Source organism: Zootermopsis nevadensis, unplaced genomic scaffold (genome assembly GCF_977971745.1).
Source record: "Zootermopsis nevadensis isolate Lab colony 2312 unplaced genomic scaffold, Znev_1.0 Znev_ptg000030l, whole genome shotgun sequence".
Classification (NCBI taxonomy): Eukaryota; Metazoa; Arthropoda; class Insecta; order Blattodea; family Termopsidae; genus Zootermopsis; species Zootermopsis nevadensis.
In genome coordinates, this window is record NW_028259162.1 from 13,448,913 (window position 1) to 13,465,579 (window position 16,667).

Here is a 16,667-nt window from a genome sequence, read left to right on the forward strand (position 1 = left end):
ACTATCTCGTGATTCAATGTTGATAAACCACGACTCTTCTGTCCTACGTAACTGCAATAGAGATTAAAATCGTATAATACGTGATGGAGATAAAGCAGAAGGACGGAGAAATAATAAAAGAGATGCAATGTTCCAAACAGGAACAAATAAAATAAATTCTCAAAGGACAAAGAAAAAGAAAATTTTGTACCGGGAGTTGTAAAATAACGTAAAAATTGTAAGTACGAATAAAACCAAAATAATAAGAAACATCAGAAGAGGGAGGGCTAGAAAAGCAAGGACAGAAAGAAACGAAAATAATGAGAGTAGTAAAGGTATAAGAACACGCAAAAACGTCCCACTTGCTTCTTGCAAGTCAGCAAGTAGTGGAAATTTTGAACGTGGTGTTAGCTACGTGCTTACTCACAACGTGAGTTGGATTACCGTTTCAGCAGTTATTAAATGTGATAAAACTGATTTACTCTCTTCTAATTTAAAGAAAATCTTATTATTTCCACTATGATAAAAGTTCATTATAAACTGCTGCTAAACCCCCAAAATATATAGGCTCCGCTCCAAATGAATAGTTAGTTACAAGACTTAAATATGAACGGTATAAGAGTGGGGGTACAGTTATCAAATTATTAATTACACACAAACCTGCATCGCCATCTGAATAACGATGAACCTTATAGCATAACATTTTTTTTATTTTCTCTTAATCCCCAAAGGCAGCAAACAGGGAGAGAAATATCTCGACCTAATAAATAATCAGATGAACTCGAGACAAACCCCATTTATATGATAAAATATTTCTCGGCTTCTGAAAATTGAGAGCGAACATAGCGGAGAACATCATGAAAATAAATAGATATTTCTTTGCTTGTTTCGTTCGAAGCAGTTTAAAATATAGCATTAGTACAGGGTGACTGAAAATAATTTTGCTTGTGTGTATCAATTTGGAGAAAGATAAACTCAGTTAAAACCAGGGGTGCAAATGTTTAGCCAAACAGAGTGCACATTTGTTTCATTTTGTACACCCCACTACATTTAACGTTTGTTTTTTTATAGATACAAGCCCACTGTTTCAAAAATAACAACGTTGAGTAGTCCTGTAACGTTTCCTTATATTTTGTTAAAAACCGTTCGCCATATCGAGTAATGTGTAAAACATAGTTTGTATACTGTAATGTGTCCTAAATTTCTGGTACAAATTTCTGCACGATGGCAATTTTTTGAGACATAAATTATTTTGAAGTATCGGTTACGTCGACATAAAACTAAAATAAATTAACAGATATTTTCAATGAAACATTAATTTAATACGTTTGAAATTACGGTCATAAAATATGAGGGCAGACAAACAGACGGCATGCACAACCTGTTCACTATTCTTCCGTTCCCTGTACTTTGTTCAAGGAACTCCTAAAGTGGAGTAATGTCCGTTTGAAACAATACGTTAATTTTTAAAGATTCATTTTGCGTAAGCAGTCTCATGAGGGTCAAACCAACATCAATCTGAAGGAGCGACTCAGAAACAAAAATTCAAAATAGTTTGTACATCACTAGTACTGATAAAGACAGTAACATCTAGGAAGCTTAAATTTTATGGGAATGTTGCCAGGGTGAGAGAGTCAGGGAGATAATATACAATTTTAGAGCGGCAACTCTTCGGAAAACGTACACTTTGGATGGTCGAGGAGATAAGAAAACATTGATGTGAGGCTTCGAGTAAGGTGTACAGTAGATATCAGATTACTGCTAGCTGAGCTGCCTAGTGCTGTGGATAGTTTCACTCGGCACGGCCTGGTCGGTGCACGGAACGGCCTGGTAGAACTGATAGAAAAAAGCGTGGAGGTGCGCGCGCAGTTCTTATCACCTTGCTTTTCACCCCCGCGTCAAGAACTAGTAAGTAATCTGGTACTTACTACTATAACTAACAGAGGGTCGTGTCCAATGGCAGGCTTCGTTATTAACAATGGCTAATATTTGGGCTCAGCTGTTTGTATTATGTAGAACCTTTCACAGCACAGAACGCCAATTAGTACAATAATTACTGAACATGTGGAATTAGTGGGCATACAATTAGTACGACATACATTGGAATCTCTAAAGTTTGTGTATTCTGCTTGGTATTATGTAACATTGTTATGGTAATATATGGGACTTCAGGCACCGTTATTATTAAAAATTACTTCAACAAAAAATATATTCAATGCCAGAGTTAAACCAGGATGCAGGTTACAGCCTAAATTCGAAACGTAACATTCTTGTCACGATGGCGTACGACCCTATAAACTGTTAAACAGCTCACATCACGTTGTCTGTATGTCTGGTGACAGTCTAATGTCGACTGCCTCTAAAACCATTCACAAGGGAGTACAATGTCTCTCTCTCAAAGATTATCTTGCGCGCTCACACAATAGTTAATTTAAACGTGCGACTTACTTCTGGCTTACTGTACCTCAGGTGAAAGGATTATTTGCGGATGGGTCAAATCACTGTCCTTCCGTACAAATTAACAACACAGGGGCCTGCATTTTATTCGTACGATTAGATTTGCGTCAGTACAGAAGATTAGAAAACTTGAATGTTCTATTATGCAAATCAATGTTCAGATTTTAGTAATATAAATTACAAGTGTATGCATTCAAAATTCCAGTCGGAACATATACCACTTGAAATAGGAGGATAATATTAAAACGGATCTTACAGGGAAAGTTAAAATACATGGTTTCAAGATTATTACGTTAGAGCCTGGTAGCATCAAAACGCCAATGTGCCTTCGGGTTAAACAGAAGATGGGGTGTTTCTTGCTCTTATAAACAAGTCAGATTTCTAAGAAGGACTTTCCTCGTTGTAATAGAAAATAAGGTTCTCGGGAAAACATTTGCTTATAATAAGCATAAAATAGCCTGTGGGAAGAATTTAATATATTAGCGTACATAAAGACGAACGCTGATATTTATATAGGTCACCCAGTGGACCATGTTGTTTGGACAATGAAATCTGGGAGGATAAAAATGGTTGGGATGGGTGATAAACATACAACATTTGGTGGAATACGGTTTAAATCTTTCGGGTTTTGATACATAAAAGTAATTGTATAAAATAAGCACTGTATTTTGAGGTGCAGACTTTAGGCAGAAACGTTCGAAGATACCTGTGTGTTTAATGCATGGCTCAGTTATCTCGAAAAGAAAATGTTCTATCCTAGTTTTTCTCTTTAAATTTGAAGAACACTGCATTGTGTTGAAAATCACAAATAAACAATGATGATTCACAGCCACTGGCAGGAATTCAATTGAATTTGCATACAGCCCAGACAGTTCGCCACATCATGACTTGCATTATTCTTACTTTATGAAGTGAATGTCAAACTATTTTGGTTTAATTCGATTACGCTTATGTTTCAGAGCACATAGTCCTGTAAAATGGCGATTGGAATTAAAAAGGACGCGATCGTATTGATCCATTCTGAATCAGAGCACGCCTGAAGTTAATGGACGTGTGGTGTGACATTTGCGGATTTTTCATGGTCCTACAATTTTAAATTGAGATAATCCAGTCATTTCAGTGTCGCGGTCCACGAGTTCAGGCTAATTAACGCTTGCAGTAAGCGAGTCTTTCGTTTAGTAAGCATTTATACGCATCAGATTGTAACAAGACCGCCATTTTATTCCACTAAACTAAATTTTATTGTGATTTAAAATAATACAAATTCAAAAGCATTCAGTTCTATTACGTTCCCAGGCACTAAATTTAGTGTGGTAAGGAAGAATGAACGGCGAATAGCAATGTCACAGATTACTGGTTAGCATTCCTTATTCATATCCCGAGAATCTTCTTTCGAATTTTGGTCCAGAATCTAGCCAGACATTCTATTGGTTTTAATCAGTTCCATCTGATAATGTAGGGGATCGTACCGAAATATAATCGTGCTAAATGTACTCATATATAACTTAAAGGCGTTACAACAGTAATGTATTCATTTTGTCCTAAATATTTCGACGTTTCGTGTTCATTACAATATCTACACAATTCGTTATTTCGTAACATATTATCTAACGGGATTACGACTACATGCTTCGACCTAAAGTTATCATCAGACCCGTTTTTATGCACCATCAATACAACATAAATAACTTATCGAGACGATTAAATTAAAGAGCTTAGATGAGCGGAACATGAAGAGAGAACATTTTAGTTGATAACGCCTAAGGGAAGATTCCTCTTAGAAAACCTACGACAAGATGGGAAGATAATATTAGAATAGATCTTAAATAAATTAAGTTGCAGGTCATGGAATAGATTCAGCTGACTCAGGACAGGGCTCATTGGCGGTATCTTTTGAACACGTAATGAAAATTCAGGTTCCATAGAACGCATAAAATTTCTTATCCGGCGCACAGACTATTAGCATCACAAGAAGGACTGTGGTCTTCGCAGTTAATGTTCAACGTGAGCGTGAAAAATACAAAATCCATCCAAAAGGGTATACGAAGGCAATGTACTCTGAAGAACCAATTAAAGCACTAATATTAGATTACAACCGAGAATCATGTACGAATAAAAGAGAACTACGTTAAAGAAGCCGCCAATTCCAGGGTTGATGGGTCTGCAGCCCTATGCAAATAGACCCTTTCAAGTGAAAGCAATGGGCGTCTAAATGAGAAAGGAACCTTAGGGAACAGGGCCCATTACGTACGCGTATAAAGTTCACATACCGTGAGTTTCGAAATGTAACAATGCAGAATAACTTCAAGCGAGAGAAAAGAGCATTAAAGAAATGAACAAAACGTTGCGAAATATTTTAATTTACATATAAAACACTACTACGAGTTAGAACTTTCTAGATTAAGCTATTATATAGCTTACGCTTGTAAAATTAAGATAAAATATACGAAAAGAATAAAACTTAAAAAGATTAAAAATGGTAGGTTACGAGAGAAAATGAACTCATACAAACGTTTCGGTTTAAAAATTCGAGAATTATATAATAGGACATTTTTGATGGAGAGTGAATTACATGGGTGAAGTGATTGATTCTCTTTTATAACTGGGTACTATTACCGAAGTACTGAGAGAGAAAAAATAACATACCAACTGATTATATTAACCGATAAATCCCCGAATGCGAAGTATAAATTGTAGTCAAAGTGTACCGTAATTCTAGCAGCAGGTACAGTAGCCATCTTGGCGAAAAGACAACGAAACTTATAGTTGTGTCTCGGTGGCCTTACAGACATAAAAGTACACGGCGGCTCTGTAAATGGCAGCCGGAGTCCGATACGAGGCACAGAGTTGGAATTATCCTCTTCCTCACCACGTCTGTGAAGTCTGCCGTCCGATCAATCAATACGAAGGACTACTTAACCCAATCAGTTGAAGGGCGAACTTCGTCACTCACTGCCATTTAGTGGCAAAGTATTAAGAACAGCAATATCATCGATGTTCCTTTCAAGTGCCTAATTAGGCAAGGGGTGGAGAGACTCCTCTTAGGTGCATTAGAATACATACAGGGCTCTCATTCACACAGCTGTAGCGTTAGCTCGTCCGTAAGCTTGTTATAACTCGATAAACGCTAAACGGATTTCCCTTAACTACGTGCTGTGGAGTGTTACTAAAATCTGTCTACACATTCAGGTCTTGGTTGTAATCGTACAATAACAGATACTTTACAGGATGAATTACACGCGTTCCTGGAAGCAAAAAATTATTAAGTCACCCCCCAACCAGTTAATTTTGCAACTCTGGGGAATCCACCATGACGATGTCATCACCCAAGAACAAGCACCCCAGACCACGTGGTACAGACAACAGAAACTTGATGTCATTGGTGTCATTCACAATGGTAAAATGTTAAATTTTGGCGAACGCGTCAGAATCGTTTCGCTGCGTGTGCATTCTTGACCAACTAAAAGCCTTTATTTAAATGAACATACGCCTGCTTAAAACAAAATTTAAGCATGGCACATTATAATAAAAACTTAACGTGTTTTTCAAAAAGATTTATATAAAAAAGTTTGATCGGTTTTTGTTTCAAGGGGGGGGGGGGGAAGACGAAAAACTGTTTCGTATTACCACAAAATTTTTAAAGTACGTCATAGAATTCCATCTGCTATGCCACATTACTTATTCTGCAGATGCATTTCGGTCATCTGAGCATCGCAATGCGTATATTCAACCAACGAAAAGCACTTCGTTCTGTACCTTAGTTTTGCAAGCTTACATTGCACATAGATGACACTTTCGCACGGGAATTGTTTTTGTTGCATATATAATTGGTTATTTAATTCATCCCAACCATTCTACGTTAGATAGTCTACTTAAAACAATATTACAATCGTCTGAATACGAAATCAACTTTTCGTAGCCATTTAAGTAACTGATCAGAGGATTTTCATACACAACCTACAACCTTCAGTCCAATACTGTGCTGTCACTGCACGTATTTGAAAGCCCTTTCGCCAAACGTAATTCGTTGTGTCTCCTCGTATACGCCTATATCTGTCTAATATATAGTTGAATACGAACTATTTTAAAATTAAGTTAAAACATTTGGGAGGCTCTTATGACATCATATACTAATGACGCGAGGTATGTTACGTCACTGAAGTCTTTACATCACTGTATACAAACAGATAAAACGAAATTCGCGCACAAGCTCTCCATAGTGACATTCCCTGTTAAAAAATAAGTCAAAAATACTATACAACATATGTCCTGAGATGCTTAGTTTTAGAGATACACGCCTCCGTCAAATGGGTTAATATGCTTCTCAGCAGTTATTTGTCGTGACGATACAGATGGCGCTTTGTTAGATGTGCTCAAGACACACAGGGCACATCAGGGTTCAGTTGTGACCGAGTGGTCGTGGAACACACACGGGATAATCCTCATGCTATCCGCACACGTGTGTATCAAGTCCCCTTCAGCGTCAGCGTTTCGGCTTGTATCTTCGGTCACATTGTCATGGACCCCTATCTTCTGCCTGACAGGCTGAATGCTAAACGATATTGTGATTTTATGGGAACTGTTCTATCGATGCTGCCTGTAGATTTTCCTCTGACTGTGAGGCAGAGGTTATGGTTTCATCACGACAGACCTCCAGCGCTCTGTGGGGAAGACATCTGTTAGTGGTTGAATGCGACATATCCACGAACGTGGACTGAAAGTGGAGTGCCGATTAGATGGCCTCCTCGGTCGTCGGAGGCACACCTCAAGGAGAACGTTTAAGGTACAATTTGGCTGCACGCGACAGAGACAAGCGACCGAGGCAGGCGACAGAGACGGGAGACGGACACATCGCAGCTTGTCGCCACACACTTCTGAGGTGACGACCGAGACATGCGGCAAAGTGTTTGTTTTCTTTGTTTTGTTGAGACATACGTGCACATATTCTGTGAAAAATGAGTACACAAATGCTTCTAAAAAGGTTACTCGAAGAATAAGAAGAAGATGATGTGTTCCTGTGTTATTTGTTGCAAAAGAAACAAAGAAAACCCATGAGTTCAATATTCAAAACCAGACGCGAAGAAGGATCTTTCTGTCGGTGGTCAGTGGTCGGTTTTCTGCTACTAATTCTACCAATTGCTCATCTTGGTCACCAGTAAATTTAATTTCTGCCATTATTTTACTCAACAACACACGTGCTGCCTGAGCCCGTCGCGAGACACTACTGGTCCGAGAGCGGTCTCCTGTGCTTTGTCTCTGTCGCCTGTCTTTGTCTCGCGCTCGTAATTGTACTTCATACGATTGTACAGAGAGCAGACAGGAAGCGACCAGTCTCGGTCTCGTAACTCTGTCGCCTGCCTCGGTCGCTTGTCTCTGTCGCGTGCAGCCAAATTGTACCTTTACCCAGTCCCGCCCTGGACTACTGAAGATCTCCTGGCAAATCTAGAAGCAGCTGTGACAAAGGTCGCTGAAAACATGTTGGGCGTTTTCGAGAGAATGTCGTGCGTGGTTTTTAACAAGGAATCACACACAATTGAGAGCTTGTGGCAAACTTCGTTTTACTCAGTTTTAACTATGACCAAGCATTCACTATTATTGCCCAGATCCTGTTCCGTTAGGGTTAGACACGCCCTCTTGGATTGTGACTAAGCTGTACTTGTTATGCGTCCTCGTCCGCTGTTAGCGTGTTGAGGTGCACAATAAATTACGTAACATGTACAGGAACCAAGTTTAAGAAACATAATTCAAAATTCAAAGTCGTTTTTAGGTTTAAGTTTATAAATTGTAATGCTGGAAGCTACATGACACGAAAGCACGCATGAAAAATTAATTAGGCCCATGGACGCAATCATGGACTATGTAGCGCGAGAATTCCACCTGAGGAAGGAAAAAAAAAGTATCTGTGTGATGATATTATTGATTTGGATCCAACAAAATTTACATTACAAAAAGCATAAACTGAAACTACATAGCCATAGTGAGAGGTGTTAGCCCTGAAGATGGCGATAGTACGCTTCTCCGAAACGTTCGCATCTACCGGTCAGTCCACACGGCGACAGAATCCAAAATAACAGTAGTTAGAATTTCTGTAAATTGTATACCATGCAGGAAGACTATATCTGTCATTTCTTAATTAAAACACCATCCAGTAATGTTATAGAGGAATTGGAGTACGTAACAAAAAGCCTTTATTAGAACAACCAATTCGACCAGAAACCGACTCGAATACTTCATGAACACGACTCAGAAACAATGTCTCGAGTTACTGTGCTGTGACAAAATAACTGGGAATCACGGTTTGCACTTGATTTCATATATTTCAGTGCTAAGGCGTTTGATGTGTGCTAGCAAATGGAATGCGATCAAAAACCACCCGAGTTGCCCGACAGCTATCCGGAATGAGACACTCCTTTGTGACACATCGCGCTGTTCTTTAACGTTCTCTGCGTGCGTACAGATGACTGGCCTTGTATCCTCCCGCTATGAAATGTTCTCATTTCAAAGCAAATTCCGTAAATTACAACAGAGTGTGACACATAGCCAAGTAACATTTTAGACAAAAGACACCGTGTACTGTCCACAGATCACGAGAAAAACCCTGCTGGGGGAAGTCGTTTCTGGTGCGGTGCGGGGAGAATGTTACTTATCAGCTGGACTAGAGGGCTGCTATTGGTGGGAAGTGTTGATACGTCAGAGTTTTACGCTACTGCACACAGACTGAAAACATCAAGCCGTTAAGAGTAGTGAGTGCACCTCTAATGTGTTCTGCGGGTCTTGCGATAATATTCTAGATTAAATCGCTGTGCCACTGTGAGGTAATCTTAAAGCTGTACCCATTTGAACACATGAAAGCCCGTCGTCTGTTGTTCGTTCAGTGGTTGTGGAACGAATGCTTTTAGAATGGGTCGTCACTCACCGCGAAATCTTGCTCATGCGCGTATATCGAACTCCTAGCAGGGATTTTCTCCTGATCTGTGGACTGTACAATCACTTCAGTGTAATCTCACGTTACACTTACTTCTCGTGTGATCTGTATTTCCAAAATGAATTTTAAATATTTGTCCTTACGCTAAAAAAATCATTATTTTAAAGAATGTTAATATGTTAAAGAATTCAACAATATTCAGTACAATGCACGAGGTATCCAACAGAGTTTGTCGAGGAACAGTTACTGAGCAAATTTTCTGAAGATGAATGTGTAAAAAATTTAACTTTTTAAGTGAGATTTGAGGTTCTTACAGCGGCGAGGGTGAATGTGACTGTCTTCTCGGTTGTTGCACCGCACTATTCTCCGTAACACTGGAAGGAAGACTGTTAAACGATGCTTACAGAAGAGTATAAAACACGTTACGTAAGAAAATACAGGTCTATCTAGGCGTACGTTTGAATATGACAATGGGTAGGCTAGCATAGTGAAGATAGTGAAATGGTCTTGACATGTAGCACGCATGGGGGAGGCAAGGGGTGCATACAGAATTTTGGTGGAAATCCTTATGTAAAACGACAACAGGGCAGACCAAGAAGGAGATTGGAAGACAGTATCAAGATGGATCTTAGGGAGGTGGGCTGTGAGTATGTAAAATGGATGGAGTTGGCTCAAGATCGTTTCCGGTGTTGGGCTTTGGTGTTACCGGTGTTGGACCTGCTGGTTCTGCTACCAGGGAGTTCGTTATGGTTCACATCATGTTTTCCATAAAGCCGGATTCACATTTGCTCATTATATCGTAATATAACAGTGAACGCGCATGCGCTGTAACATTCGTCCAAGTCCAAGGATGATAGCATACGCCACCGAAGCAAGGGTGGACGTTCGTCAGAATGTGCCACATCTGAATCTCGTAAAATTCCTTGTGGCGTTACACTGTTTCGTTGCGGCAGAATACGCAAGTTAAGTCGGCTTAAGAGCACAGATATTCGTTATTCTCTGCTGCAATCTCTTTCCACCTCTGCAACCGACAAAATAAGTCGAAGACGGCTCCACAATTATAGTCCCTGTAAAGACTAGTTCGCTTTATATAACATTCACCGTAGGCAGCTCAAAAATTTGGTGTTTGCAGAATTGGAAAAAAAAAAGCAACACAGGGACTTTAATGGTGATAAAAAGTAATGACTGGACTGTTGCGCAATCACTTTGTAGGTTTTGTTGCTGAGTCCACTGTCTTATCCCAAGGCAGCATTAAACTTAGAACATTAGAGCCGACCGAACGGACTTGGTGGTGGGAGGGGGAGAGGAGTTGTCTCCACGCAAGGACACCCACTGTATACTTAATGAGTTGTTCAGTAGGGTGGAAAATGAACTCTCAACTCACTCTTACACAGTAGATTCTGCCTTGCCTTTGCCTTCAGCGTTCTCCTTTCCCAATGTTGCATTCAGAACCGCTACTTCATCCAGCTAATTGCTTCCATGGGCGTAATCTTTTGATTTCATCAGAAAGAGGCAAAAACCTACTCCTATATATCTGCAAATATTTCTTATTAAAGCACTGTTTCACAAGACTCTAATTAACACTTTGAAGCCCGGTGGTGAGTAGACCCCACCTGCGTTAAAAATTTGAGAAACCGCATTCTCAGTGTAAACAGCGATTATTTCCTCACCTACTTACTCCATGGAGCCCAGTCCTTCCTGAGAAGCTAACAGTAGCTCAGACACTCAAGGACATGTTCAAAGTTTTGTAATAATTTATTGTTTATTTACGGGGAGGAGTTGTTAGACCCACGCCCAACCACCAAGCTGGAAGGCCACCCATTGTCGGCTGTCCGCGACTGCTTATTCAGTACCTTCCAAATGTACGTTCTCATTGCGGTACGGCTCGCGTTCTTCTATATTATTTAAGCAAAATTCGACTTCAAACATTTAGTGTCACTCTCATGTCTTTGCGATTTACCATACTGAAAACAGAAAAATGTACGCTGCTTTTATCCGTTCTCTGAACGAAGTACATAGTGAGAACGCGTTACAGAGCGTAAATCGCACTTTTGTGTATCCTACGAGCAGTGATAGAAATTGCGGTTGAGGATATCCCTGAGGTTGACACAGGTGCTGCGATCCGGTGGCTAAAGTGGAAACTATCCAACAAGGCTAATTTTGTAAATCTTAATGCACGTTGCAGAGAATACATGAGGATATTACGTGTATTCCGGAAAGGAATATACTTTCCGAACTAATTTAAATATGCGTCAAGCCCCTACCTGCGATCACGAAAAGCCAGGAACGAAAAAACCCAGATATTCCCCCGTAAGAAGAAGAAGAGGTCCATAAAGACAGCGTGTACTAAGAAACGAAGAACCTCAACATGAAGTCGTGGAGGTAATCCTCTCCCTCTTTCGACTCTAACCCCAGGGAATTATACTGCAAAGTACGCCCTAAAATAATATGACCAAAACGATCTAAAACAGTCGTTGGATATGTAAATCTAAAAGGTTTTAACGGTGACGTGTTACATTCAATAGAGTATGCATTTAACTAGGTACTCTAAACGATGGGTTTAGTCCAGATAAAATAACAATATTGAAATTCAAGAATGATTGATTCTCAGCTGCAATGCTACACATCCTTACAACACCACAGTATTAGAATCCACAAAAGTTTGTGCAATTACATATTTTGTTCAAAATCGCACAACGTAAATGCTCCAATACATGATCATTCCTCAAGTTCTTCTCTATTTTTGTCACTATTTTCCTGTTATGTTTTCGTCATTACATTCCTCACAGGTGCCATCTATCTACGTCGCGAAACTTCCACGTCTGAACGGAGAATGTCATAAGTTGTTTATATTTTAATGTCCAGATTCTAGACAGACAGTGAAAATACTGAACTGTAATTAGTTTTTTAATGACACTGTACTGCCACAATATGCGTTTATATGCATCATAATAAGGTTAGAATTAGTGATACAATAGGCCATGTTACTTATTGGGATGTGTTGTTATTCGTACAATAATCACAGCACAATGCTAAGGTATTAAGCCGCTGTCGTGTTGTAATACAGTAAAACGTTTCTTTTGTATTCCTCCCACTGCAAGACTAGAACATTCGCCACTGCTACTGAACTCCAGTTAAATGTCGATGTTTTAAAGTTTCCGAGCAAATATTGAAGAATCGAATTCTTGTACCTCCGGACACGAATATTATTGTGCTTAGAACTGACAAGAAACATCGTCGAAGATATGTGGTGGAACACATAAAATACCCAAAAATTTTCCTCATATTCTATTCCATTAACAAATTACTACCAGGTTGAAGTAAAGCGATACATGTCACTTGACCAAATTCGTATTCCAGAGTTCAGCAAATTTCCGCATTAATAAGAATGCTGTTTGTACTGAACTGTTCCGTATATTTAAATCTGTAGTAAAATAATTATTTACCTGCCCTTTGTCACCAGTACCTCCGCCATATTAGTGGCTCACTGACTGAAAACAGCATGATGCAACACGATTTGTACTGTTGGTCCCAGTGTCTTTGCTGCTGATACAGTTATAACCTGAATGTTTTTAAAGTTGCACTTATTATAACACAGAGTAAGTTAAGCAAATTCGCACTTTTACTATTCGTATCTTACTCCATCATCATAAAAGAAATATTAAAAAAGAACACGCACACAACACCGTCACACGAAGACCACACATCACTACTGCTTCAACTAATCGGATGAAATCGGTAGAGCGAATATTTCCGGTAATCTGACCAATCGTATGTAAGGAAGAAACCAAGAGGAAGGGGGGAAATGACATCACTTTACGCTGGCTCGCATTATCTGTGCTTGTAAGCCGAAATCTTACCACAGAAAACTCTTCGCCTTCTGAAGCGATTACGTTGCAGGTTGCAAAGGTCTAATGTTTCAGATACGGGCGGTGAAAAACTTTTTATTCGCTCAGGGGTATACGATACATTTCCGAGGGGAGAAATGAAAAAAGAAATCATGAGGCAAGAAACTTAAGACATGGTACCTTATATAATATCTGAAACAATGTCAGTAATTTCAACAAAACTGTACAACGTTGCAGCTCGATTATTGCAACACAATTTGTTTAACGACATTTTATTACCCACAAATGTTCTGTAATAAAAAATGAATAGTCTAAGATGGTATTGGTTTACGTGTTTGGAGTAACATGGGAGGAGATAGAAATTTTGTGGGTAATATTCCAGCCTTTGCATGGAGGGACAAAACAAAACTATTAGAACCCTCGGATGAGACGGTTCGATATGAAACATTACTGAACTACGAGCTTAAAAACAACAGGAGTTTCCTTAACTTCTGTACACAAAGTCAATAAATTTTAAGAATAATACGTAATGATTCACAAAGCTATGCATTCAAAACAAGCAAATGGTGAAGGATGTTTGCTTAATAATATCATGATTGTAAACATTTTCTCCTTCATCACTGGCCGCAGGAGATAAGGTAATATACCAATAAAATGCATTCTGTGTCTATTTCTTATTCGTCGCCACTCCCAAAATGCCCATCAAAACGTGACATCAGAATTACTTGAGTTCTGGGAACAGGCACGTACTCCAACTGCAGACTTCAACAGAGTACGTAAGACAGACCCAGAGGAAGCCCTGACGTCAGTCACAGAGTAAGTTGAAGCTGATTCCGAGAATTTACCATGTTCAACACTCCTGGGTCCGATGCACCTTTTTGAATTAATAATGTACGATGAATAGACTTACGTGTAAGAAGTGGTTATACAAAACATTAACCTTAATTATTTTCGTGTGTGTTAACCCCTATTAAAACTTCTCTTTTGACCACCAAGATACAATTTCGTAAATAATTTAATTAAACTACGCACCGAAATACCTAACTCATCGAGTAAGAAACTTTCAAAAATGAATGCACACACTACTCGGTATTACTTAATCAGTTGACGGAAGTTCACAGAAACAAAAAATCAATAAGAGTTCAAGCTTTGAAATCGGTCCGGATTGAATTAGGATGTCTATACTAAAAACTCATGTTTATATGGAAAAAAAAAATACAGAATTTCATATCGAAATAACTCTCTTTGTAAAGGCAATGTTAATTGAGTTGTTACATTTGTAAGCAACAGTCGTATGTAAGTATTAATTACAACTAGAGACTAATACAAATGTAAGCTTTCTTTATTACGCTACAAATATTTTTTTGTGCATTACTGAAAATATGGATTATGTTAGACGATGATACTACAATGCATTGTGGCTGGATTTCTGAATCAGATATGTATAAAAAAGTGAATGTTTGAAGTGAGGTGCTCAGGGCCCAAACACACACAACCCTCTGGGCTTACAATAAACACACTTTACATATTCTTTCACTACTTTTTTTCATTCCTGTGAAATCCGATTAAATTAAAACGCGGTCCACGTGATTTAAACAAAACATTGTGCTCAGTATTAGCTTTGTTACCATAGCTACATTTGTCCGTTGAAACGTGTTGGGATTTAGAAATATTTAAAAGTCACACTTGCTTTGAGGCTTGCTTTCCTCTTTGATTTGCGAATTAGCGTACTGCATGCTTCATATGTCAGAGACTGTGTATAAGTTTTATTTGAATAATTTAATTATAAATAAATTATATTATTATAATAGCGTGAATAAACTTACATAGATGAAATTAATGCACTGAATATAACGTTGAAGTGTAGATACTCTAATTATCTAATCACATGTATTTATGGCTTATGTTTACAAAGTCAGAGAGGAATTACGTGTGACCATCACATGATTTACTAATGAAATATCTAGATGTAATGAAATTGTGAATATGTGAATAATCGCTCTTATAAAAGAAATGGTTAACAAGGTAAAGATAAACCTATAAAATTCCTGTACATTTCTGTAACTCTATTGAAGAATATTTTTAAAATCTATTTCTCTTCTATAATTCATAACAGCCTTGTGCAGAGAACAAGCATCATCGTACCTTAAATCAACAACGTTCATTGCGACACCTCACACATTTTAAGAAAGCGAAAAAATTAAGTATGAACAGTATTCTGTCTGACTGGCCGACTTAAAACAGAAGTGTAAATAATTCCTCCAGCGGAATCTAAATCCGCGATCTAAATCCATCTTTAAAGGTCATGGGGACTTATGTCTTTCAACCTTCATTCTTCTACTTCCTGTTTTGGGGTGTGAATTGTACCAGAAGGAAGCACAGTCTGCCTGCATGGTGCACAGGATTGCTTATTGATGCACCACTATTATTTCTGGTACAGAATGTGGGTTAGAGCTGCAAGTTGGTACGCTTGCACAATGCTCATGAATAATTGAAGGTTAAGGTCACTAAAGATACATATCTTTTTAATTCTTTGTTGTATAAAGGTGCTTTTTATCGGGAGGGAAAATGTTAAACTTCCGGCAAGTGAGAGATAATAAGAGTAAGTACTAGTAGTGGGACATTTGAGTAGAACTGATTTTATTTCGGGTTTTAAACCAACAGAGTAAGTATCAGGCTGCTGACCTGTCGATCAATACAGCTCTAAGCAGATGCAAAGTTGAACAATGTAGTTGCAGTTGTTTTGATATGGCCGCTATGAACATCACAGTGAAGTTAGAATAAATTCCGAATGTAAATTAAGGACTTCAAAAGTCTCAGAATTTCATACATACGTATAATTCAAGCGTCTGATCTAAGAGAAACTCATATAAATTTTAAGAATATTCCGTTAGTTTGTTGCATATATTCTGCACATATAAAAACGTACCAGAGTAAATGTTAAACAGGTATATTTGAAATTTTATAGGCAGTACCCGCGGATGTTACACCCGGAATTTTGATTCAATGCCGTTAGATTCCACAGTTTCCGATTTACAATTCGCGCCTCAACTGACGTCAATTAACATGTAATGTGATATCACACATTTAAACATCGATGGACCCTGAAGGTCCATTGCCGTTTTGACAATCGAATCCACATCCTCCAACTGAGTTTCCCCTAAAGTCCATTTCGGTACCATTTTCCATCACGCCTACGTCTTCGAACTTGTGTATATACAGGGCTAATCTAAATGATGTTCCCGATTTGAAAGACATGCTACTCACGTTTAATGAAATTCAGATGCACAAAATTGGTACCGATGGAAAAAGAAACTGTCCAAGTTTTGTTTCAGTACATCACAGGTGTTCAATGTGTGCCCCCTTGGTAACTCGGCACACATCCAGCGGGCTTGCTGTGAAACTTGCACGGACCCGCTCCACTGTTTCCTCGCTTACTGACGGGCGCCCAGTTGACT

At 38.7% G+C, this 16,667-nt stretch overlaps 2 protein-coding genes across 6 annotated transcripts in view; one reads left to right on the forward strand and one right to left on the reverse strand.

The window, feature by feature from the left end:
- LOC110829632 (EGFR adapter protein) overlaps positions 1 to 16,667 on the reverse strand; it is a 743,671-nt gene that overhangs the window by 654,074 nt on the left and 72,930 nt on the right. For 2 of the 3 annotated variants that reach the window (XM_087358342.1, XM_087358338.1), the window contains exon 1: positions 12,808 to 13,081. The exons of the other annotated variant lie outside the window; for it this stretch is intronic. Coding sequence is in view for 1 of the 2 variants with exons in the window: in XM_087358338.1 (XP_087214464.1) it covers positions 12,808 to 12,836 (29 nt within the window). In the remaining variant the exon portion in view is untranslated. Of the gene's footprint in view, positions 1 to 12,807; positions 13,082 to 16,667 lie in introns of those variants that run through there. 3 annotated transcript variants of the gene reach the window in all.
- The window catches only part of LOC110840539 (lachesin-like), a 126,599-nt gene that overhangs the window by 27,566 nt on the left and 82,366 nt on the right, over positions 1 to 16,667 (forward strand). The gene's annotated exons all lie outside the window — the stretch shown is intronic.